At 43.1% G+C, this 24,942-nt stretch overlaps 1 protein-coding gene across 3 annotated transcripts in view; it reads left to right on the top strand.

Moving 5' to 3' along the window:
* Positions 1 to 24,520, top strand: part of AKAP14 (A-kinase anchoring protein 14) — a 32,917-nt gene extending 8,397 nt beyond the window's left edge. Inside the window, exons 2-8 of one of the 3 annotated variants that reach the window (XM_056809736.1) lie at positions 1,912 to 2,072; positions 2,502 to 2,690; positions 11,790 to 11,890; positions 12,443 to 12,528; positions 16,836 to 17,015; positions 20,007 to 20,059; positions 21,461 to 24,520. In XM_056809736.1, coding sequence (XP_056665714.1) covers positions 11,800 to 11,890; positions 12,443 to 12,528; positions 16,836 to 17,015; positions 20,007 to 20,059; positions 21,461 to 21,545 — 495 coding nt within the window. In that variant the 5' untranslated portion in view covers positions 1,912 to 2,072; positions 2,502 to 2,690; positions 11,790 to 11,799 and the 3' untranslated portion in view covers positions 21,546 to 24,520. The remainder of the gene's footprint in view (positions 1 to 1,911; positions 2,073 to 2,501; positions 2,691 to 11,789; positions 11,891 to 12,442; positions 12,529 to 16,835; positions 17,016 to 20,006; positions 20,060 to 21,460) is intronic. The other 2 variants (XM_056809735.1, XM_056809733.1) reach the window with 2 other exon arrangements.
* The last annotated feature ends 422 nt before the right edge of the window (positions 24,521 to 24,942 follow it).

The raw sequence follows: 24,942 nt of genomic DNA, 5'->3' as shown, positions 1-24,942 counted from the left end.
GTCAGCTGTATGGCGGCAGTAGGCAGGTCAACTAACCTCCTAGTTCTGAGGTTGCTTTTGAGGTACAAGGGGGAGCTTCCTATTTGGATCGTTGGAGGGAATTCCCACACTGGAAACTTCCCTACATCATTGAAATCAGAGGTCTGCCCCGCCCTGTCCAAAAAAGTGACATCAGGATCTCTGTAAAAATAAAAGCTATCCCATGATCCACTGCTTTCAAGTATCACTTGAGCCAAGCAGACCAGGAAAAACTCTTCTGATCTGGGCAGATTTCAATGAATTTGGAATGGATTTCAATCTGGCCTGAACTTTGCCATCTCTGGTGTGAGGTATGCTGCTAGACACTTCTCTAGGACGTTGGAGAGGCAGCTCTGTGCCCAACATCATTTCTCCCCCTGCCTTTCTCTCTGGGCCTCCCATCACCCCCTGCGTGGTTACCCTGTTATGATCAAAATAAGGTAAACTGAGGCTTGAAGTTCCAAGCAGGGCCAATCTATTTGTAAAGTGGGAGTTTTCCAATCAGTGGGTTTGGAGCTTCCTCAGCAAAGCCAAGCCCCCAGAATGAGGGAGGACAGGCCTGCATAGGCAGGGAACAGACTGGTCACAAGGGCTCACTGTCATAAGTAGCCAAGTCAGTATGATTGTGTCAGAGCTGAGGTGTGGGGGACAACAGGACCCTCTCCTCCCCTCCTGGGACCAGCAAGTGTTTCTTGTTTGAGCCCAGCTACAAGGTTAGAGATAGTGGAGCAGGATTGTACAGATAGCAGCCCATGGCAGTGTAGCCAACTCCCTGGGGTCCCCCCACCACATCCCTCAAGGATACCAGATTTCCTGGAGACTAGAATAGAACAGAGATAAGCAGGGGAACTGGATTTCTAAGCTTAAATTGTTACCGGCCAAGTTTAGAGATAAGGAACCGGGATTCCCTAGACCACAGCAACTAGCTGGAAAGAGGATCAGCTGTTTTCTTTTCTCTTTATTAGAAAGGTAGTCTCCTTTACCAATTACATGGAATGGCACTTCCACAGAACTTTACTGAAGGTTTATGATCCAAATTGTCTCCTCCTTCCCTTCCTTCCCTGCTCCTGGAGCTCACAAGGGATTCCACTGGCTTACCCAGGTATTATCACGCAAAACCTGTTTCTGCGTTATTCATTTTTGTGAGCAATCCCATAAAACCAGAACCCCAAACATCTACCCAAATAAACAAGCAATGAATCATCTGCGGGCATCTGCGTCCCAACTCCCACAGTCCTTTCTCTGTAGGGGAGAGCGTTCTTTTTTCCTATGTCCCTCAGAATTGTCCTGGATCATTGTAAATCTTTCCCAATTGATCATTCCACAATATTGCTGTTACTATGTACAGTGTTTTCCTGGTTCTGCTTATTTCACTCTGCATCAGTTCTTGGATGTAGTAGGATTAAGTGGTTTCTTAAAGCCCTGACAAAAGATCAGCAAGGGCTAGGGAAATAGGGGTAAGTGACTTGCCCAGGGTCACACAGCTGGGAAGTGTGTGAGACCAAATTCAAAGCCAAGTCCATCCAAGCCTGGCTCTCTATTCACTGTGCCAGCTAGTTGCCCTAAATAAGATTACTTAAAAACATTTTTTAACCCATACCTTCTTTCTTGGAATCAGTACTGTGTATTGGTTCCAAGGTAGAAGAATGATAGGGGCTAAGCCATGGGGGTGAAGTGACTTGCCCAGGGTCACCCAGCTGGGAAGTGTCTGCGGTCACACAGCTAGGAAGTGTCTGAGGCCAGATTTGAACCCAGGACCTCCCATCTCTAGGCCTGGCTCTCAATCCACTGAGCCACCCAACTGCCCCCAATAAGATCATTTTAAAGGCACAGAATCAACTTGATTGTTTTGCCCTTCTTGATCCAAGAAATATTTTCTACTTTCCTCCCAAGGAGTGGAGCTCTGGCAGACCACCACTGAGGTGCTTGATCTCCTACACTACTGGACTTTAGCTCCTGTTCCTAGAATTCAATGCCAAGGACGCGTTAATAATCACCGCAAATCCCATTTGCCGAAGGATTTTCCTCCCCACCAATCCCCATCCCCACCCCAGGTAGGTGGTGTTCAGATTATTATTATTCTCCTTTTAGGGAGGAGGAGACTGAGTTTTAGAGAGCCCAGAGTCACTGACTAGATTTGAATCCAGAGCTTGTGAATCCCAATACAGCATAGTTTTTCTTCCACTGATCCCAATGCTTGGGCTCTCCCAAAAATGAGCTTCCCGAATTGGATGGACTAATGTCCAGGGAGAAGGGAGAGATGGGCGATGGAATCCACAGTCCCTTCCCCACCCTCTTTCAACTTTTAGGTTCTGTAGGGTTCTTCTAGCAAAGGTAATGAGTGGACTCATCTTTGGATCCCCACAGCATTTCACACACGCACACACACGCACACACACACACACACACACACACGCACACACACACACACACACACACACAGAGGGTCTGTGTGTGTATATGGGTTTGTATGTGTATTGTAGGAAAGGATTGCCAGCAGGCTGGCAGCCTGGGATGGCGCAAGATCAAAATTGCACAGAGCTTGGCTGGGTCAGGACTCTAAGGCGGTTGAAGAGGCTTTTTCTCTCAAGCTAATCAGACTGGAAGGTGTGCCTAGTGGTCTCCTGAAGAACCAGTTGAGGAGCTGCCAAGGACTCTGGATTATCAATAAGGTTGAGTGAGGGGTCCCCTTCACAGTGGTGGATATTGTGAATGGTGGGAACCTTTTTCCTTTTGGGCCTTGTGAGGACCCTAAGCTTGAGTTTGCTGTCTGACCCAGTCACCTGGAGTTTGTGAGCACCTGGCCCTGTGGCCATTGCTAACCCCTTGTAGTTTAGTTAAGTTAAGGTTTATTTAGGGTTAGTGCCTCGGTGGGCTGATAGAAGTACTACTTCCCTAAATCCCCTTCAATTTCCTTTATCCTTTTAATTAAATATAGCTCTGTTATTTCTTTACGTTATTAGGGTTATCTTCTGTTGCCCTTCCCTGAAACCTTCCCTCTAACAGTTTTCATATAACAGTATATAGTTGTATATTCACACACATTATATATGTTTGGAACATAAGCTCCTAGATTTGGAGCTACAAAGGACTCTGGGAGCCATCTAGTCCAAGCCCCTCATTTTACAGAGGGACAAACTGAGTTCCAGGGAGGGAGAATGACTTGTCCAAGGTCACACTCAGGATCCTAGGTCTAGAATTGGAAGGAACCCAGAGGCCAGACGCCATCTAGTCCAAGCCCCTCATTTTACAGAGGGACAAACTGAGGTCCAGGTAGGGAAACGAATTTGTCTAAGGTCACACACAGGATCCTAGAACTAACACTGGAAGGGGCCCCAGAAGCCACCTAGTCCAACCCCATAATTTTATACAAGAGGAAACTGAGGCTCAGCCTGAAATGACTTTGCTCTAAGGCAAGCAGGGATATGACCCAGCAGAATTTGAACCCATGTCCCTCTGGCTCCTTATGCATCCCTTTTTACACTATATCATATCTCTTCAGTGGCTGGATTGCAGTGGGGGAAAGAGCCCTGGTTTTGAGACCTAGGGTTTGAATCTGGCCTCCAGCTTTTCTTAGTGATGTGACTTTGGGGAAGTCACTTACCTTCTCTGAGTCCCCTCCCTCTCTCCTATAGGGTGGTTTTGTCAGTTCGATGAGCTTGGAATACTCAAAGTGCATGGGAAACATGTTTTGGACAAGTTGCCTTGAGAAAGTCACTTCCCTGTGTTCATTGCACAGTAATATTAAGTTAGTCAGCAAGCATACTTTGTGCCAGACCCTGTGCTTTATAACCCTGGGAGGTACAAACAAAGGCCAAAGAGAGCAGCCACTGCTCTCAAGGAGCTCTTAGTCTAGTAGGAGAGATGATATATAAAAATACCTACAAAATAGATGGCAGGGAATCTCCTGTGGCTGAATCTAGAAGGAAGCCAGGGAAACTAGGGGGAAGAGGGGAGAATACAAAAGAGCATTCCAGGAAGGGATCAAAACCACGCACAGGCACAGAGATGAGAGATGGAATGCTCAGCACCTGGAAAGGTAAGATGGAGCCCAGTTGGGAAGGGTTTAAAATGCCCAAAGTGGGGGGCTTCTCTTTTGATCCGGGAGCTACTGAAATTCATTGAGTACAGAGGTGACATGGTTAGACCCACACTTTAGGAAAAACTATTTTGGCAGCTGAGTGGTATCTGGCTTGAAGTCAGACAAGATTCGAGGCAGGGTCCTCAGTTTAGAAGCCCATCACAGGACTTCCGGGTAAGCATGGTGGCAGTCTAGACGCAGGACACTTCTCCTCCTCAGACCCACTGATAAAGATGACCTAAAAAGACCCCAAAATTTTTTTCATAAGAACAAAGGAACTCTACAGTAGGGCACAGCATTGAAGGGACATGGGATTTGGGTATTTCCACACTATAAGGGAGTTAAAAAGCTCCCACCCAAACTTGAGCTGATCTACCCTCCCCCACCCCACCTATGGAGCCAGAGTTAGAGCCAGCGTGCACCAGAATGAATGAGTGAGTGAGGGGAACCTCTAGAATGAGCAAGGGGCAGCTCTAGGTCTTGGGAGCTGACTAAGACCACCAAGGACCTACCCCTGAGACCCATTATACTCAAAACCACAGTGGGTGGGCAGCAGAGCATAGACCTTGGGCACTCAGAGCCAGTGCATGCCAGAATCAGCGAGTGAGCAAAGGGCACCTCTGGAGTGAGCAAGGGGCACCTCTAGGTCTTGGGAGCTGACTAAGACCACCAAGAACCTACCCCTGAGAGCAGTTACACCCAAAACACTGGTGGACGGGGGAGTGCAGACCTTGGGCGCCCCTGGGAAGGTAGGGCAGCTGTGGAGAATTGAGATTTTGCCTCAGGAAAAAGCCTTGTTCCTTAGCTCCATACACAGAGAGCCTGCCCTCTGCTCTCATATTTCTGACTGGAAAGGGAAGGGAAAACAACCATAGTGATGGCAAACAGTTCCCAGGAACAACTTCCCAACACCAAGAAAAACAAGAAGGGGTTGATCCTGGATAATTTTTACGGAAGAAAAATACAGACCACAGAGGAAACAGCAGAAGAGGAAATCCAAATAAATGCTCCAAAACCTTCCAAAAGAAATGGAAATTGTCCACAAGCTCTGGAAGAATTTAAATCAGAGCTCATCAAAAAGATGGAAGCCTTCTGACAAGAGAAGTGGTAAATGACTCAAAAAGATAATCAAAAAATTATAGCTGAAAATAAAAAAAATTATAGCAGAAAATCAAAAGATTAAAGCAGAAAACCAGGCCTTAAGGACCAGAATTGAGCAACTGGAAATCAATGATCTTGCAAAACATCAAGAATTAATAAAGCAAAGTCAAAAGACTGACAAAATAGAAGAAAACATAAAATATCTCACTGACAGGGTGACAGATCAGGAAAACAGAGGAAAGAGAGACAATTTGAGAATCATTGGTCTATCTGAAAAGCCAGAAATAAACAGAAATCTTAACATCATACTACAAGAAATCATCCAAGAAAACTGCCCTGATATTCTTGAACAAGAGGGCAAAATAGACATTGAAAGAGTTCATAGAACACCCTCTATACTAAATCCTCAAAAGACAACTCCCAGGAATGTAATTGCCAAATTCCAGAGCTTTCAAGCTAAGGAGAAAATTCTACAAGAAGTCAAAAGGAGACAATTCAGATACCAAGGAGCACCAATCAGGATCATAGAAGACCTGGCAGCTTCCACATTAAAGGACTGCAAGGCCTGGAACATGATATTCAGAAAGGCAAGAGAACTGGGTCTTCAACCAAGAATCACCTATCCATCAAAACTGACTATATACTTCCAGGGGAAAGCATGGACATTCAACAAAATAGAAGATTTCCAAGTATTTGTAAAGAAAAGACCAGAACTAAGTGGAAAGTTTGAAATCCAAACACAAAGATCAAGAGAAACATGAAAAGGTAAATAAGAAAAAGAGGGAAAAGGAGAAAAATGTTTTTTTTTATTTGTATTCAAACTCTATTATTTAAGGGCTACAATTATATCAAATTATACATATTAATGTATGGGGAAAATGTTATTTGTAACTCTCAAAAACTGTATTCATTATATTAGTAATTAGAAGAATCACTCATAGGAAAATATTGGGGCATTAAGGGATATAAGATGTTATGCAAAAAAAGAAAAAAGGGTGGGGCATACAAATGCAAAAGAGCAGAAATGGCATACAAATGCAAAAAAGCAGAAATAATAAATGTAACCTTTTCAGATCATAAGGCAATAAAAATAGTGATCAGTAAGGGTACATGGAGTACCAAATCAAAAATCAATTGGAAATTAAATAATATGATTCTCCAAAATCGGTTAGTTAGAGAACAAATCATGGAAACAATTAATAATTTCATTGAATAAAATGACAATGATGAGACATCCTTTCAAAATCTATGGGATGCAGCCAAAGCAGTACTCAGAGGAAAATTCATATCCGTGAGTTCATATATTAACAAATTAGGGAGGGCAGAGGGCAATGATTTGGACATGCAAATCCAAAATCTTGAAAGAGAACAAATTAAAAATCCCCAGAAGAAAACTAAATTAGAGATCCTAAAAATTAAGGGAGAAATTAATAAAATCGAAAGTAAAAGAAGAACTATTGAACTAATAAATAAGACTAGAAGCTGGTATTTCGAAAAAACAAACAAAACAGACAACGTACTAGAAAATCTAATAATAAAAGGAAAGAAGAAAACCAAATTAACAGTATCATAGATGAAAAGGGAGACCTCACCTTCAATGAAGAGTAGATTAAAGGAATCATTAAAAATATTTTGCCCAATATATGGCAATAAACATGCCAATCTAGGTGAAATGGATGAATATTTACAAAAATATAAATTGCCTAGATTAACAGAATAAGAAATAGAATTCTTAAATAATCCCATATCAGAAAAAGAAATTGAACAGGCCATCAAAGGACTCTCTAAGAAAAAATCCCCAGGGTCTGATGGATTCACAAGTGAATTCTATCAAACATTCAAAGAACAGCTAATCCCAATACTATACAAACGATTTGACATAATAAGCAAAGAGGGAGTTCTACCAAATTCCTTTTATAACACAAATAGGGTACTGATTCCAAAGCCAGGCAGGACAAAAACTGAGAAAGAAAACTACAGACCAATTTCCTTAATGAACATAGATGCAAAAATCTTAAATAGGATATTAGCAAAAAGACTCCAGCAAGTGATCAGGAGGGTTATTCACTATGATCAGGTGGGATTTATACCAGGAATGCAAGGATGGTTTAATATCAGGAAAACCATCCACATAATTGACTGTATCAACAAGCAAACCAACAAAAATCACATGATTATATCAATAGATGCAGAAAAAGCCTTTGACAAAATACAACATTCATTCCTATTAAAAACACTAGAAAGTATAGGAATAGAAGGATCTTTCCTAAAAATAATAAACAGCATCTATCTAAAACCATCAGCCAACATCATCTGCAATGGGGATAAACTAGATGCATTCCCAATAAGATCAGGAGTGAAACAAGGATGCCCATTATCACCTTTATTGTTTAACATTGTACTAGAAACACTAGCAGTAGCAATTAGAGAAGAAAAATAAATTGAAGGTATTAAAATTGGCAATGAAGAGACCAAGCTATCACTCTTTGTGGATGATATGATGGTCTACTTAAAGAATCCTAGAGAATCAACTAAAAAGCTAGTGGAAATAATCAACAACTTTAGCAAAGTTGCAGGATACAAAATCAACCCACATAAGTCATCAGCATTTCTATATATCTCCAACACATCTCAGTAGCAAGAATTAGAAAGAGAAATTCCATTTAAAATCACCCTAGAAAATATAAAATACTCAGGAATCTATCTGCTGAGACAAACACAGGACCTATATGAATACAATTATGAAACCGTTTCCACACGATTAAAACTAGATCTGAACAATTGGAAAAACGTGGATTGCTCATGGGTAGGACAAGCTAACATAATAAACACGACCATCCTACCGAAATGAATTTACTTATTTAGTGCCATACCCATTGAACTTCGAAAACACTTTTTTACTGAATTAGAAAAAACCATAACAAAGTTCATTTGGAAGAACAAAAGATCAAGGATATCCAGGGAAATCATGAAAAAATACAAAGGAAGTTAGCCTTGCAGTACCAGATCTCAAACTATACTATAAAACAGTGGTCATCAGAACAATCTGGTACTGGCTAATAGACAGAAAAGAGGATAAGTGGAACAGACTTGGGGTAAGTGACCTTAGCAAGACAGTCTATGATTAGCCCAAAGATCCCAGCTTTTGGGACCAAAATCCAGTATTTGATAAAAACTGCTGGGAAACTTGGAAGACAGTGTGGGAGAGATTGGGTTTGAATCAACATCTCACACCCTACACCAAGTTAAACTCAGAATGGTTGAATGACCTGAATATGAAGAAGGAAACTATTAGCAAATTAGGTGAACACAGAATATTATACATGTCAGACCTTTGGGAAGGGAAAATTTTTAAATCAAGCAAGACATAGAAAGCGTCACGAAATGTAAAATCAATAATTTTGACTACATCAAATTAAAAGGTTTTGTACAAACAAAACCAATGTAACTAAAATCAGAAGGGAACCAACAAATTGGGAAACAATCTTCATAACAAATACCTCCGACAAAGGTCTAATTACTCAAATTTACAAAGAGCTGAATCAATTGTAAACAAAATTCAAGTCATTCTCCAATTGATAAATGGGCAAGGGACATGAATAGGCAATTTTCAGTTAAAGTAATCAAAACTATTAATAAGCACATGAAAAAGTGTTTTAAATCTCTTATAATCAGAGAGATGCAAATCAAAACAACTTTGAGGTATCACCTCACACCTAGCAGATTGGCTAACATGACAGCAAAGGAAAGTAATGAATGCTGGAGGGGATGTGGCAAAGTTGGGACATTAATTCATTGCTGGTGGAGTTGTGAATTGATCCAGCCATTCTGGAGGGCAATTTGGAACTATGCTCAAAGGGCGCTAAAAGACTGTCTGCCCTTTGATCCAGCCATAGCACTGCTGGGTTTGTACCCCAAAGAGATAATAAGGAAAAAGACATGTACAAAAATATTCATAGCTGCGCTCTTTGTGGTGGCAAAAAAATTGGAAAATGATGCCCTTCAATTGGGGAATGGCTGAACAAGTTGTGGTATATGTTGGTGATGGAATACTATTGTACTCAAAGGAATAACAAAGTGGAGGAATTCCATGGAGACTGGAACAACCTCCGGGAATTGATGCAGAGTGAGAGGAGCAGAACCAGGAAAACATTGTACACAGAGACTGAGACACTATGGCACAATTGAATGTAATGGACTTCTCCATTAGTGACAATGCAATGATCCTGAAGAACTTGGAGGAATCTACGAGAAAAAAACACTATTCACATTCAGAGGAAATACTGTGGGAGTAAAAACAGTGAAGAAAAACAACTGCTTGATTACTTGGGTCAAGGGGATATGGCTGGGGATGGAGACTCTAAATGATCATACTATTGCAAATACCAACAATATGGAAATAGGTTCTGGTCAAGGACACGTGTAATACCCAATGGAATTGTCTATCTACTTTGGGAGCGGAGGGGATGGGGGAGGGGAGGGAGGAATAGAAAACGAATTTTGTAATCATTTAATAATGTTCAAAATTGTCCAAATTAAAAAAAAGAAGCTCATCACAGTAGTCCAGTTGAGAGACAATGAGGGAAGGAACAAAGGTGGTCATTGTCTGACCTTGAGGGATGATGGGAAGATAGAAACAACAGACTTAACAGGAGATCAAATGTGTGGGATGAATAAGAAAGGAACTAGGGAAGGCTATGAGACTGATTATCATAGAAATGGCAGAAGGTGATGCTCTTGATAGTAACAGAAACTTGAGAGGAGGGAAGAGTTCGGCGGTCTTATATAAGGACTATGTTTTGGACATGCTGAGGAGGCATCTAGTTTAAGATAGCCAAGAGGTCATTGATAATGTGGCTCTGCAACTCAAGAGAGAGGCCAATGTCATCTCTGTACAGAATCATCTGACTAGAGATGATAATTAACCCCCTGCAAGCTGATGCAGTCAAACAAGAGAGATGCCATAGTGGAAAAAGAGAAGAGGGCCCAGCAGAGAGCTTTGGGGTCACCCATGGGCAGTGGGCATGACTCAGAAGATCTGTCAAAGGGATAGCTAGACAGGTAGGGGGAGAACTAGGAGTCAACAAATGAAAAAAAAAACATTTATTAAGCACTTACTGTATGCCAAATGAGACAGAACAATGTCCTGAGAACCTAGAGAAGAGACTGTCCAGAAGGAGAGGGTAGGCAACAGTGTCCAAGGCTGCAGAGGTCAAGAAGAATGACAACTGAGGCTAGAGAATTTGTAAATCAAGAGATGATTGGTGCCTTTGAGAGGGCAGCTCAGCACTGAGGCTACAAAAACCAAAAATAACACAGACATGACTCCTAATTACTTAAGAAGTTTCTGTTTTCATTTTCTCAAATTGTAAAATGAGACAATTTCTGGCCTGCTCACTGTTGGGTGTTCCTGAAGAATCAAGAAGTTAGTGGATAGGAGTAACACCTGGGTAACACCAAAGTACAGAATTTATCACAAGGTTATCTTTCCCTTCCTTCCTTCCTTCCTTCCTTCCTTCCTTCCTTCCTTCCTTCCTTCCTTCCTTCCTTCCTTCCTTCCTTCCTTCCTTCCTTCCTTCCTTCCTTCCTTCCTTCCTTCCTTCCTTCCTTCCTCCCTCCCTCCCTTCCTCCCTCCCTCCCTTCCTTCCTCCCTCCCTTCCTACCTTCCTCCCTCCCTCCCTCTTCCTTCCTTCCTTCCTTCCTTCCTTCCTTCCTTCCTTCCTTCCTTCCTTCCTTCCTTCCTTCCTTCCTTCCTTCCTTCCTTCCTTCCTTCCTTCCTTCCTTCCTTCCTTCCTTCCTTCCTTCCTTCCTTCCTTCCTCCCTCCCTCCCTCCCTCCCTCCCTTCCTTCCTTCCTTCCTTCCTTCCTTCCTTCCTTCCTTCCTTCCTTCCTTCCTTCCTTCCTTCCTTCCTTCCTTCCTTCCTTCCTTTCTTCCTTCCTTCCTTCCTTTCTTTCTTCCTTCCTTCCTTCCTTCCTTCCTCCCTCCCTCCCTCCCTCCCTTCCTTCCTCCCTCCCTCCCTTCCTTCCTTCCTCCCTCCCTCCCTCCCTCCCTCCCTTCCTTCCTTCCTCCCTCCCTCCCTCCCTCCCTTCCTTCCTTCCTTCCTTCCTTGCTCGCTCCCTCCCTCCCTCCCTCCCTTCCTTCCTTCCTTCCTCCCTTCCTTCCTTCCTTCCTCCCTTCCTTCCTTCCTCCCTCCTTTCCTTCCTTCCTTCCTTCCTTCCTTCCTTCCTTCCTTCCTTCCTTCCTTCCTTCCTTCCACCCAGCTAGTAAGTGTTTGAAGGTAGATTTGAATCTAGATCCTCCTGACTCCAGACCTGGCACTCTATCCACTGAGTCACATAATTGCCCCTTGAAATGGCAAGATTTTCAAAGCGAAATAAATTTGAGCTCATGCCATGGAGGAATACTTTGAGGAAGGAGAGAGGTGGTGCTGAGAATCATAAGCCATTGAGATCCCCCTAAATATTAGAGCCACTGAACAGGACAGCATTCCTCCCTGCTAGAAGTCAGTATGCACACATCCATCCTTGGTTCTTAGTGAAGGGGATGGACAGGAGAAATAGGCAAAGGTAGTTTCTGGAATTTCTTTCAGGTTGAAGATAATGAATACAGAAGATGAATCCCCAAATGAAGTGTCAAAGTCTCTCCAGATCACTGAAGATGCCATTTTGGCTGCAGTTAAAACACTGGAAGGTAATGATCCTGAAGCAGGGGCAAATGGGCAGCTAGGTGGTGCAGTGGATAGAGCGCTAGGCCTAGAGTCAGGAGGACTCTTCCTGAGTTCAAACCTGGCTTCAGAGCACCAGGTCTAGAGTTGTGAGGGCTTGGGTTCAAATATGACCTTAGACACTTCCTAGCTGTGTGTCCCTGGGTAAGTCTCTTAACTCTAGTTGCCTAGTCCTTGTCCTTTTGTTTTAGAGTTGATGCTAAGATACAAATTAAGGGTTTAAAAAAATATCTGGCCTGAGACACCTACTAGCTGAGTGACCCTGGGCAAGTCATTTCACTCTGTTTGCCTCAGTTTCCTCATCTGTAAAATGAGCTGGAGAAGACAGTGGCAAACCGCTCCAGTATCTTTGCCAAGAAAACTGCAAATGGGGTCACAAAGAGTCAGACACAACTGAAAAATGACTGAAGAACCATGAACATTCTGGGCAAGGCCCTGGACTAGGGTACCTCTGACTTAGCAACTTCTTTGACTCCACTGTACTAATTAACGGACCCCTGACTTGCTTTCGGAATTAGAGAACCCAGTCAAAAACATAGAATGGACAACATGCAAGGACTTCACGATAGACCTGGGCCGACAGCAGATTGAAGAATACATCTCGGTAAGTTGTCAGTCAGTCAGTCTAGCATTTACTGAGCCCTTACTATATGCCTGGCATTGTGCAAAAACAGCCTCTGCCCTCAAGGAGCTCCCAAGCTAAAGGGGGGGAGATAGCTTGCAAAGGCCGTGTACAGAGCCATATGGTATAAATGGAAACAAAGCTCAAAGGGAAGACTCTGGCAGTGTATGGGAGGGTGGGGAGGGAAGAATTAGGACCTGGACAAAGCTTATTGCAGAAAGTGAGATTGGAAGGCCAGGGAAAATAGGTGGCGGTATCCAGGCTGTAGGTGACCACCTAATACAGAAGCACAGAATTCTGGGATCCTAGCCTTTGAGCTAGTCAAGGGCAGAAGGCGACTAGGGAAATGGTCCTCCTGCCACAACTAAGAAAACTGACTTCTAAAAGGTGAGATTAGAAGTTATGGGTATGGGGCAGCTGGACGGCATAGAGCAGCTGGCCTGGACTAGGCACAGTAGTCATCTAGTAATTGTTCACAGAACCAGAATGAGTGTCAGAGGAAGGACACGTAGACATCCTCTAGTTCACTCCTCACATTTTAAGGAGGAACCAGGTTGGGAAGCAGGAAAAGCCTCATTAAAATACAGCTAGTCATTGAGACTCAAAACCTAGGCCTTCCCCGTGCTGCCACTGGAACCAAACCAAGTTAGACAGGCCTGACCCCTTACTTTGGTTCTGCTACACCTCCTTGCCTTCTTTTTCATGATGTCGAGACTCTTTTTGTCCAGAAAGTCAATATTTAGTGCTTGGGAATTCCACCCCCACTTCATAGTTTATATATCAATTGGTTAGTTGAGTCAAAGACAATGGAATGAGCAGATCTGGGTTTGTCTCAGCTCTGCCACTCACCAGCTGCCTGACTCTTTCCAGGCCTCAGTTTTCTCATCTGTAATATGCAAGGGTTAGGCTAGATCACCTCTAAAGTTCCTTCCATTTTGAAAATTCTGGGGCCTACTATATCGTAAAACAGAATGCACTATGTTTTCTTCTAAGATCTATTCTGCCTAATTTCTCTATTTCTGTAAAAAGTACCACTGTCCTTCCCAGGGATCATCTTCAATTCTTTCCTTTCTCTCATGTCTATATTTAATCATTTGCCAACTTGGTCTTTTGACTATAACAATATCTCTCCCATCCTCTCCTCTCCACTCACATACTCCTTACCTAGTTTAGACTGTCATCACTTCTCTTCTAGACTATTGGAATCTCCTTTGATCTCTTCCTTTTATTTGTGATTCCTCCCTCCCTCTCTTCCTCTCTTCCTCTATTTTTACTTTCCTCCTTCCCTCCCTTCTCTCTTCTTTCTTCTTTTTCCCTTCTTCCTTCCTTCCTTCCTTCCTTCCTTCCTTCCTTCCTTCCTTCCTTCCTTCCTTCCTTCCTTCCTTCCTCTCTCTTTCCTACTTGCTTTCTTGCTTTCCCTGTTGCTTGCTTTCTTTTCTCTTCTTTATTTTTAAATTAAACTATTTTTCCAATTAATGAGAAATCTCTTTATCTTCCCTCCCTCTGGTATAAACATTCATAGTCAAGCCAAACAAATTCCTGTGTTCACAGTGTCTAAACTCTCATGTCCCAGTGTTCACTCTGAGTCTATCACGTCTGACAGAAAGGGGCTGGGCTGGCTCGTTTCTCTCTGAGCTGGGCTAATTTTCCCTCTCCCCCCAACACACCGTCTTTAGCTCCCTTTTGTGTATCAATGACTGTCTCCTCCCTATTAGAATATGAGCTCCTTGAGGGCTGGGGCTGTTGTTTTTTTTGCATGTATTTGTATCTTCAACACAGCCCAGTACCTCGAAAAGAGGAGGTAATAAGTAAATGCTCAATCTTTTTCTCATCAATTTCCTTCCTTTCCAGTCCATTCTCCATTGAGTTACCAAAATGCTATACATAAAACCCAGACCCCATCACCATCTCCTCTCCTCCCAAATCCTCCTCTAAAATCTTCACTGGCTCCTTAGGATGAAATGCCAATTTTTTTGCACTTCAAGGGGACATTTAAATCAGCTGCCTATTGGCAGATAGGCCAGTTGTCTATACTACTTCAAGACATTTGTTTCTTGGGGGCAGCTGGGTAGCTTAGTGAATTGAGAGTCAGGCCTAGAGACAGGAGGTCCCAGGTTCAAATCTGACCTCAGATACTTCCTAGCTGTGTGACCCTGGGCAAGTCACTTGACCCCCATTGCCTAGCCCTTACCACTCTTCTGCCTTGGAGCCAATACATAGTATTGACTCCAAGACAGAAGGTAATGGTTTAAAAAAAAAAGTTTAAAAAAAAGACATTTGTTTCTTATTTCTTTTTGTCCTTAATACTTTACTTCTTTTATTTTTTAAAGATATTTTATTTTCCCAATTACATGTAATAATCTTCAGCATACATTTTCCAAAATTATAACATCCAAATTGTCTCTCTTTTCCTTTCCTTCCTCCCTTTGGGAAATGGTAAGTAATTTGATCTGAGTTATACATGTATTATCATTCAAAACATGCTTCCATATTGGTTACTGTTGTAAAAGAATACTCATATAACCCCCAAACCCCAAAATAAAAGCCCAAATAAACTTAAGTAAAAAATCACATGCTTTAATCTGTATTCTGACTCCAACAGTTCTTACTCTGTGTGTGGATAGCATTCTTTGTCATAAGTCCTTCAGAATTGTTCTGGATCATGGCATTGCTGACAGTAGCCCAGTCTATCACATTTGATGGTTCCACAGTGTTGCTGTTACTGTGTAAAATGTTTTCCATTTCTGCTTATTTTGCTCTGCATCAGTTCATATAGGTCTTCCCAGCTTTCCTGAAATCATCCTAGTCATTGTTTCTTTACAGTAGCATTCCATCACCAACATGTACCACCATTTGTTCAGCCATTCCCCAGTAGATGGACATCTCTTCAATTTCCAAATCTTTGCTACTACAAAAAGAGCAGCTATAAATATTTTTGTACAAGTAGGCCTTTTCTCCTTTTTAACTATCTTTTTGGTATTATAGACCCAGAACTGGCATTATAGGATCAAAGGATATGAATTGTTTTATAGGCCTTTGGGCATAGTTCCAAATTGCCCTCCAGAATGGTTGGACCAATTCACAACTCCACCAGCAATGTATTAGTTTCCCAATTTTGCCACATCCCCTCCAACACTTATCACTTTCCTTTACTGCCATGTTGGACAATCTGCTAGGTGTAAGGTGGTACCTCAGAGTTGTTTTGATTTGCATTTCTCTAATCAGGAGGGATTTAGAACACTTTTTTCATAAAATTATTGATAGCTTTGATTTCTTCATCTGAAAACTGCTTTGACCATTTGTCAATTGGGAAATGGCTTGTATTCTTGTTAATTTGACTTAGTTCTCTATAGAGTTGGAAAATGAGACCTTTATCAGAGAAATGAGTTATAAAATTTTTTTGCCTACTTTGTTATTTCCCTTCTAATCTTGGTTACATTAGTAATATAATCATATATTGACAATATATCAATATAACCAATATTGATATAATTCATTTTATGTATGATAATGTTCTCTGTCTCTTGTCTGGTCATAAATTCTTCCCTTCTCTGTAGATCTGACAGGTAAATTGTTGTGTTCCCCTAATTTACTTCTGGTATCACCCTTTATGTCTAAATCATAACCCTATTTTGGTAGAGAGTATGAGATATTGGTCTATACCTAGTTTCTGCCATACTGTTTCCCAATTTTCTCAGCAGTTTTTGTCAAATAGTGTAACTTCCTCATTTGAAAGAAGGGGAAATGGAGTCCCAGGGAAATGAGGTTATGGAGGCAGGAAGTGCTAGAGGCACACAATGTGGTACTATCAGTTCAGCATTCTTTTCCACTGTTTGATGCTTTCTTTTAGAAATCCCAATTCCCTTGTTCAATGGATAAATATATCTTTTCTGGAGCATTGCTCCCAGGCTAAGGGACGGGCCATCAATCCCCTTTTATCACTGTCTGAGCTGGCATTGATGGTCCACTGGTATCTCTCTGTCTCTCTGTCTCTCTGTCTCTCTGTCTCCCTCCCTCTTCCTCTCTCTCTCTCTCCCTCTCTCAATCTCTCTCTCCCTCTCTCTCTCCCTTCCTTCCTCTCTCTCTCTCTTTCTCTCTCTCTCTCTCTCTCTCTCTCTCTCTCTCTCTCTCTCTCTCTCTCTCTCTCTCTCTCTCTCTCTCTCTCTCTCTCCCCTCTCTCAATCTCTCTCTCTCCCTTCCTTCCTCTCTCTCTCTCTCTCTCTCTCTCTCTCTCTCTCTCTCTCTCTCTCTCTCTCTCTGTCTCTCTCTCCCCATTTTATGTTGAGCAGACATGGGAATTTCATGAGAGTTGGCTACACTGGTCTGATTACTTGGACAAGGAGGATCTGGAATTCAGTGTCCGCTACCATTACCGGGTGCGCTGGAGCATCCCCACTTCTCGAAAACCCATCCCTCGGGCTACTGCCTGTGTCTACTTTCTCATTGAGATCTCCAAGATCAAGCCCACAGTAAGTGCTTCCCCCTTTGGCTACTGGACCCTTCCTGAAACTTACCAGGGTTTGCTTCTTGTCACCAGGGCAAAGTTCCATCCCCTATCACTGAAGTGCTGGGAGCACCAGGAAGCCAGGGAAAATCCTTAGAGTGGTCAGATTGCACTTGGGCTCCAAGGCTGTGTCTATGTGGCTTTGAGATGGGGGGCCTGAGCTAGAGCCCTGCTCAAACACTGACTGGCCACATGATCCCAGCAAGTCATTTCAGTGTTCTGAGACTCAATGAGGTGGGGCTGAAATTCAGTGACCTCTGAGGTCCCATCCAACTGTAAAACTAAGATCCTATTTGTGACCTTGGGCTGCTCCCTTTCCTCTCTTTATACCTCAGTTTTCTCCTTAGTGAAATGGGGAGTAGAGTTTAAACTTGATGGCCCCCAACTTTTTCTTTCTACTAAATCCATGATCCTATGCACATGAGCACAGGAATTAAAATCAGGAGATCTGAGTTCAAGTCTCTATTCATATCCTGACCAGCCTGTGGGTTCTGGAGAAGAAACCTGACTCCTCTGAGTCAGTTTCCTTATCTTTAAAATGGATCTAAACACACTCTTTCTTGGAAGAAAAGCACTTTGTAAATCTTAAAGTATTAGAGAGATAGGAACCAATATGGGAAGGGTTTAGCTTTATGTATGAAAAGTGCTTGAGAGAAGCATTTCAGTTTTATTTTGATATCCATCTCTATATCTGTATCAATATTGAGATCTAGATCTACATCTTTGCCTGCACCTAGATCTAGATCCATACCTAGATCCATGTCTAGATCTGTATCTATATCTAGATTTGTGTCTAGATCTAGATATTGATATTTTATTGTTCAGTTGCATCTGACTCTTCATGATCCTATTGGAAGTTTTCTTGGCAATGATACTGCCGTAGTTTGTCATTTTTTTTCTGGTGAATTAAGATAAATGGGGTTAAGTGACTTGCTTAGGCTCACACAGCTTGGAAATGTCTGAGGCCAGATTTGAACTCAGTTCTAGCCTGACTCCAGGCCCAGCACTCCATCTGCTGAGCCACTCAGCTGCCTCCAATAAACATGTATATAAATTTACTTAAAGTGCCAGATATCAAAATGCTTGCTGTGATTGTTGTGTTATCAAATGAGATTGGGGAGGGGGTCTGGACCTGTGATTTCATTGGTGATAACTTGGAATAGTGTGAATTTAAATGTAAAGCAACCACTTTAGGGACTTCATAATTCACCATCATCAGGGCTGAGCTTCAGAGTCTTGGGGAGTGAGTCACCTGCCTGAAAGGTTAAATAAGTTCTACCTGGGCACCAGAGACAGAAAGCATCAGAGTTAGGTCGGACTAATGCCCACACCTACCTAACCTTGAGGAAGGCTCGCTGTCCTGTTCCCCAAGGCGGCGGGGGATTTTTTTTTAACTCTTCTTCCATCTTGGAATCAATACTCTGTTCCAAGGCAGAAGAGTGGTAAGGGCGAGGCAATGGGAGTCAAGTGACTTGCCCAGGGTCACCCAGCTGGGGAGTGTCTGAGGCCTGATTTGAACCTAGGACCTCCCGTCTCTAGGCCTGACTCTCTATCCACTGAACCACCCAGCTGCCCCCAGCAGGAGATTTTTTTAACTATGAAGCATGGCAGACCCATCAGCTACTCTGTTATTTGTTAGGGTTATGGTACTCTTATTTTCGTTTGGCCAAGGTCAACAGGGATATGGTCATCCCCGTCAGCATTCCCAAGTGGAGATGACAAGGGTCTGGGGGTAAATGGATGAAGATGTGGGTATTTTTTGTACTATCAGGCTCCGTGCTAGCTGTTGGGCCCTAGAGGTACAAGCACTAAAGTGAGGTGGCCCACCCTCAAAGAGTTTCTAGTCTAATAAGAGGTGATAGCGCAGATTGGTGAGCAGTAGCAAAGGAAGGGAATTGTTTTGTGGGGAGCCATGGGGAAGCCCAGTGGGGCCCAAGGACAATCAGTCACCTGTCCTCCGTTCCAAAAGCAACAGCACTGTCCATTTGGAGGGGGCAAGTTTATGAAGAGGCGTAAAGGAGAGAAGCTTTAAGAAATGTGTCTAATCCTATTCTGAAAAGATGCTTACATCTTCTTTTCATTGATATCTTTTGTGCTTACATCAACCCCTTCCCTCGGCTACCCAGGGGGCCAGGCCTCCTTTGTAACAAGCAAAGACAAAGAGGAACAAAAGCCGTTGGGCAAGACTGACCGATACATTAGCTGTGCCCAGCAGTGTGTGCACTATTGCATACCTGTAGGCCCCCACCTCTGCAGAGAAGGAAAGAAAGTGTATATTTTCCCCTTTTCTCATGGGCCAAGCTTGGTCAGATTTCATTTTTGTTCTTTCTGTGTCCTTTGTTGTCACTGGCGTGTGTGTTGCCTTGCCTGCGTGGCTTATTTCATTCTCCATCAGTTCATAGACATCTTCCTATGGATCTCTGAAGGGTTTGTGTCCATTTCTTGTGGCTTCATTTAAACATCATAGTTTTCAACCACTATTAAGTGCCTGCTACATGTAAGACATAGGGGAGTGGGGGGTGTCCCTGGCCTCCTGGCCTACGTGGGTCCTCTCTTAATTTTCCTTTGAGGCAGTAGGTTTCAGATCTGCCTCTGACGCTTCACCATTTCTGTGACCCTGAGCAAGTTACTTGATATTGCCAAACCTTAGTTTCTTCCTGCCGAAAATGGGTTTAAGAATGCTTGCAAAGGGGCAGCTGGGTGGCTCAGTGGATAGAGAGCCAGGCCTGGAGAAGGGAGGCCCAGTGTTGAAACCTGGCCTCAGATACTTCCCAGCTGTGTGACCCTGGGCAAGTCACTTGACCCCATTTGCCAGCCCTTGTCCTGTCTTCGGGTTATTACTAAGACAGAAAGTAAGGGTTTCAAAAACACAAGACGACTTGCCAGTCTGTTGTGAGGAACTTGAAGGCTCCGTAGAAATGGAAGCTAGCACAACTAATTTCTTCTTCTGTCACAGACTTTACCAGTTGAAGTTTTTTATGTCCTGGAGTCTAACAGATACATCCACAGGTAATGTGTGTTTGGAGGCTGCACGAAAAACACGGTGGGGGCAGAGGACCAGAAAATGAGCTGGGGTGGGAGGTAGACAAGAGGGAGGGATTTCCGGGCTGGGTGCAGTAATGGGAGGCTCACTCCCAGATATTAACCATGCCTTTGGTTTAAACACTCCCATCCTCCAAGGGCCTTCCCAGTAACTAGCTCAGCAATCCCTGCAGTGTGAAAGGACTCAAAGAAGGCTCTGAGTGACTCAGGATCTTGAAAGAGTTTATTTTTTGCTCAAAATGTGAAAGATTAACTTGAAGCTTTTTTCAGCTTTAGTTGTTGTGGCTATGGTTGAGTCATTTTTCAGTCATGTCCAACTCTTCATTGTGACCCCACTGGGGGTTTTCTTTACCAAGATACTGGAGTGATTTGTCATTGCCTTCTCCAGCTTATTTTATAGATGAGGAAACTGAGGCCAACAGGATCAAGTGACTTAAATGAAGCAGCTAGGTAGTATAGTGATACAGTGTGGGCTATGTGAAAGATCTGAGTTCACATCCTGCCTGTGGGACTCTGGGCCTGGTTCCTAACATGTTGAAAAATGAAGAAGTTAGACTTGCTGGCCTCCAAGGTGGCCATTCTAGGTCTATTTTGTCTATATAAAAAAATATTTTTCATCATTTCTTCAAAAAATACATCTTATCAATGTCTTCTCTTTTGATATCATAGTCATTTCCTTCCTACCCATCTCTTAGTTTGAACCCTGCCCTTGTGGTAAAATACAGAACTTTTGTCTGAGAATGTCCTAGGAGCCCCCTAGCCTTCTATTGAGAGTAGACGTATGTTTTGCTATCTCATCATGGGGGCTGTGGTTTATTTTTCCATTACTTTTGGTGATCTTTCCATTTACATGGTTGTTTTCTGAGCTCTGTTTTTTTCACTCTGCATCAGTTCACATGTATTCCCTCGTATTTATCAGAATTCCTTACAGCTGTCATACATATAACATTCTATTCCATTCCCTTACCATAGTTCTCTTCTTTTTTCATTCCCCACTTGGGCACCAAAATTGCTTCTAGCTCTTTGTTGCCACAGAGAATGATAAAATGAATGTTTTGGTGTATTTTGATCCTTTGTTTCTCCCTTTGGTTTCCTTGAGGTAACCCCAGTAAGTGGGATTGCTAGATGAAAGGATATGGCAAGTTTAGTCACTTTTCTTATATGATTCCCAATTGAAATCCTGAATAGAAGGACTACTCTGCAGGTTCACCAAGAATGCATCAGTAGGCCTATCTTCCCACAGCCCCTCCAACACTAACTCTTCCCACCTAATTTCTTTGATTTTAAAAGCTCTTTCTCTTTTCCTCCTCCTTTGTCTCTCTTCCTCTGCCTCTCCTCCTCTCTCTTCATCCCCCTTCCTCTCTGCAGACCAGGAAAATCACGCTTTCGAGAAAAGTGGCTGAAGGACATCATTGAAAGCAAGATCATCCTAATGAACAGCATTGGCTTCTAACTCAATGATCCACTGTTGATATGGGGCTTGCGGGACCGGATTTCTAGTCCATGTGCACTAAATACAACATTGCAAATTCAAATATAAAGAGTATGTTTGGGGAAATAAAGTTGTCAGGACGCTTAGAATCCAACTGCCTGGAATTGTGTTCCATTCTCTGTTTAAATGCACTTATACATATCCCAGACAGTTGTTTTCTATTTCTCCAGACCATCTTTCTATTAGTCTATGTACCCCCAGTTAAGAGAAAAGCAAGGGGAGAGAGAAAGCTATACAGACCTGCCAGACCAGAGCACATTTGGAATTTGGCTGCCTGTTTTTTCCCGTGTGAGCCTAAGTCCAAGCCTAGAGCTCTGCCTACACTGTTGGAGAACAGAGCATTAGCAGTGATGATGGTATTGCTTCTCACCTGAATATTTCAATGACTTCATTGACATGAGTAGGCCTTCCACTGAACACAGATCACAGCCCCTTCGTAAATAATCTTCCTGAGCTTCTGTGGTACTTAGCACATCAGGACTAAAGTCTGGTGCCGTGAGACTCTGAGTCAAGCCAGGTTGATCGTTGGCCAAGAAACACTTGTTCTCTCTGCCAATCCATACTGGAAGCCCTGCTAGCTTGGTAGAACCTGTCAGTGCTTGGGTTCCACTGGCAGAGTCTTTGAGAACATGCCATTTTATGGCGTTAGGTGAACCTGTGTGTGTGTGTATACAAATGGACACATGCATATATATGTATGTGGGTAAATATACATACTCCTTAGAAGTCATGCATGAAACATGAATGTATTTGGTATCCCCAGAATGGTCATGTAGCCTCTGCTTGAACACATCCATTTATGGGGAACTCGCTATCTCATGAAATAGCCCACTCTGTTGTCGAGGTTCTAGGTAAAGGTGAAAGTATTATACAGTAGATGGCGTCAGAGTTCAGGAAGCCCTGGTTTCAAGTCTCATCTAATAGTTAAGTTATGCCAGTGGAACAAAGGACTTAACTCTTTTTGAGTGTAAACTTCCTAATCTGTACAATGGGGATATTCCTTATAGTATACCTACCTCACAAGGTTAGTCAGTCAATAAAGATTGATTAAGCACCTACTATGGGTCAAAGCACTGGGCTAAGTGCTGAGAATACAGAGAAAACAAAACAGTCCTTGCCCTCAAAGAGCGCCCATTCTAACAGAGGAGAGACAATATGGAAACTACTATCTATGGAATAAATTGGAGATCAAACAGAGGGAAGGCCTTGGAATTCGGGAGCCTAAAAAAAGGGTTCCTGAAGTGAGATTTCCCCTGAGACCTGAAGGAAGCCAGAAGTGGGAATGAGGATGAAGGGGAGTCCAGGTGTGGAGGTCAACCAGTGAAAACACCAAGGCAGTGAGGAGGCCAGGGTCACTGGATCATATAGGATACGGAACCTAGTACTATGTCAGAAGCCCAGAAAGGGTAGGAAGGGCCAGGTTGCAAAAGGTGCTAAAAGCCAAACAGGATTGTCTATTTGATGGTGAGGTGAGGCGAGATGAGAGGGAGCCACTGGAGTTTTTTGAGTAGGGGGCCCGCTGGTGAGACCCACACTTCAGGAAGATCACTTTGACAGCAGAGTGTGGGATGGGCTGGGGCAGGGAGATCTCCCAGTAGTCTAGGGCTGAGGTAATGAGAGGGCAGTGTCGGAAGAGAGAAGGTGCTGTATTCCAGAGCTATTACAAAGGCAGAGAGCATTTGATAACTGATTGCTTGGATGTAAGGGGCAAGAACGAGATGTCCAGGATGGTACCTAGACTGGGAGCCTGAGTGACTTGTAGACAGTTAAATAGGGAAGTTAGGACATCTGGCTTAAGATGTCTAGGAGGCAGCTAGAGAAGTAAGACTAGAGCTGAGCAGAGAGGTTAGATCATCTAAGAGTTCAGCACACAGAAATATGTCAGCTGATGAAAACGCCAAGTGAAACAAGAGGCCCATGACAGACAGAATCTTGTGGATCATCCACAGTTAGCAGGCATGGCATGACAAGACAGACTACAGGGGCAGCCATGTAGCTCAGTGGATAGAGGGCCAGGCCTGAACTTGGGAAGCCCTGGGTTCAAATTTGACCTCAGATGCTTCTTAGCTGTGTGACCCTAGCCAAGACACTTAACTCTATTTGCCTCACCCTTCTGTCCTAGAGTTACTAGGGCACAAGGTAATGGTTTAACAAAAGTGCAAAGAGTGAGAGGAAAGGAAGTGGATGCACCCATTGTAGTCGTCCTTCTTTCTCAAGGAAGTTTGGTCAGAAAAAGGAGATATAGGACAAGAGCTAACAGCTGGTTAGATCTGGAGTGGGATTTGGAGATAGGGGAACACGGGTATGCTTGTGGGCAATGGGGAAACAGCCAGTAGAGACTAGGCCTGAGAAAGGGCCATCTGCAGAGATAATGGGATGGATGGCAGAGGAAAAATGGCAGACTGTGTGTAAAGTGCTTTGCAGCCCTTAAAATCCTGAATAGATTCTTGGGAGTGATACTATGTTCTTCCATCTCTAGAGTGAAACCCTCCCTTCTTGGAACTTGGACAGCTTGGTTCTATTTCTTCTGCTTGAGGGTTAAATAGAACAAGTCAAATCCTTCTCCCACATGTTGTTCAGTCGTGTCTGACTCTTTATAGCCCTATTTGTGGTTCTCTTGACGAAGATACTGGGGTGTTTTGCAACTTCTTTCTCCAGCTTGTTTTACAGGTGAAGAAGCTGAGGTCAACAACGTTGGGTGACACAGTAAGCGTCTGAGACTGGATTTGAATTTACATCTTCCTGACTTCAAGCCTGACACTCGATCTGCCCACCACCCATGAAATATGTGGTCAGTGACCCTGTCCTTCCTGAGTTTGCTATAGGCTAAAAAATCCCCCAACCCTTTCGATGGTTTTAAGTCTTCTCGCCATCCTAATTTCCCTTCAGCCTCTCAAACTGGCCCCTCCCCAACCCCACAGCTGCCCTATGAAGTTTTCAACCAAATATTAAATAAGTTGTTTTTCAATCTTACCGCAGTGTTGTATTAATACTCACTATTATTCGCAGGGGCTGAGAATTGGCCATTTAATGAGGTAATAAAGCACTTAGTGGACTTGGGTAGATATAACATCTCCTACCAAAAGAGCAGCCAGATCAGTGGCTTAGACTTTGCCATCAGGGTCACTCGATAGGCTTTTGGGGTCTTATTTCTGGAGTACATCTACCATTTCCTTTTCGGGAATTTCTACATTTTCCCACTAGCCTAGGTGTAGTTAAGCTACAAAAATTAGTTCCAGCTGAGTAGACATAGTTTCCCATTCCCATCATGCAGCACGGGCACTGGTTAGGACCCTGGATACCTGCTTGTCTGGGTCAGGCTAGCTGTGGACTAAGCATCCATTGTCACCATCTTAGA

The sequence above is a fragment of the Monodelphis domestica genome, chromosome X, assembly GCF_027887165.1.
Source record: "Monodelphis domestica isolate mMonDom1 chromosome X, mMonDom1.pri, whole genome shotgun sequence".
Lineage (NCBI taxonomy): Eukaryota > Metazoa > Chordata > Mammalia > Didelphimorphia > Didelphidae > Monodelphis > Monodelphis domestica.
This window is presented reverse-complemented; position numbering and strand designations above follow the sequence as displayed.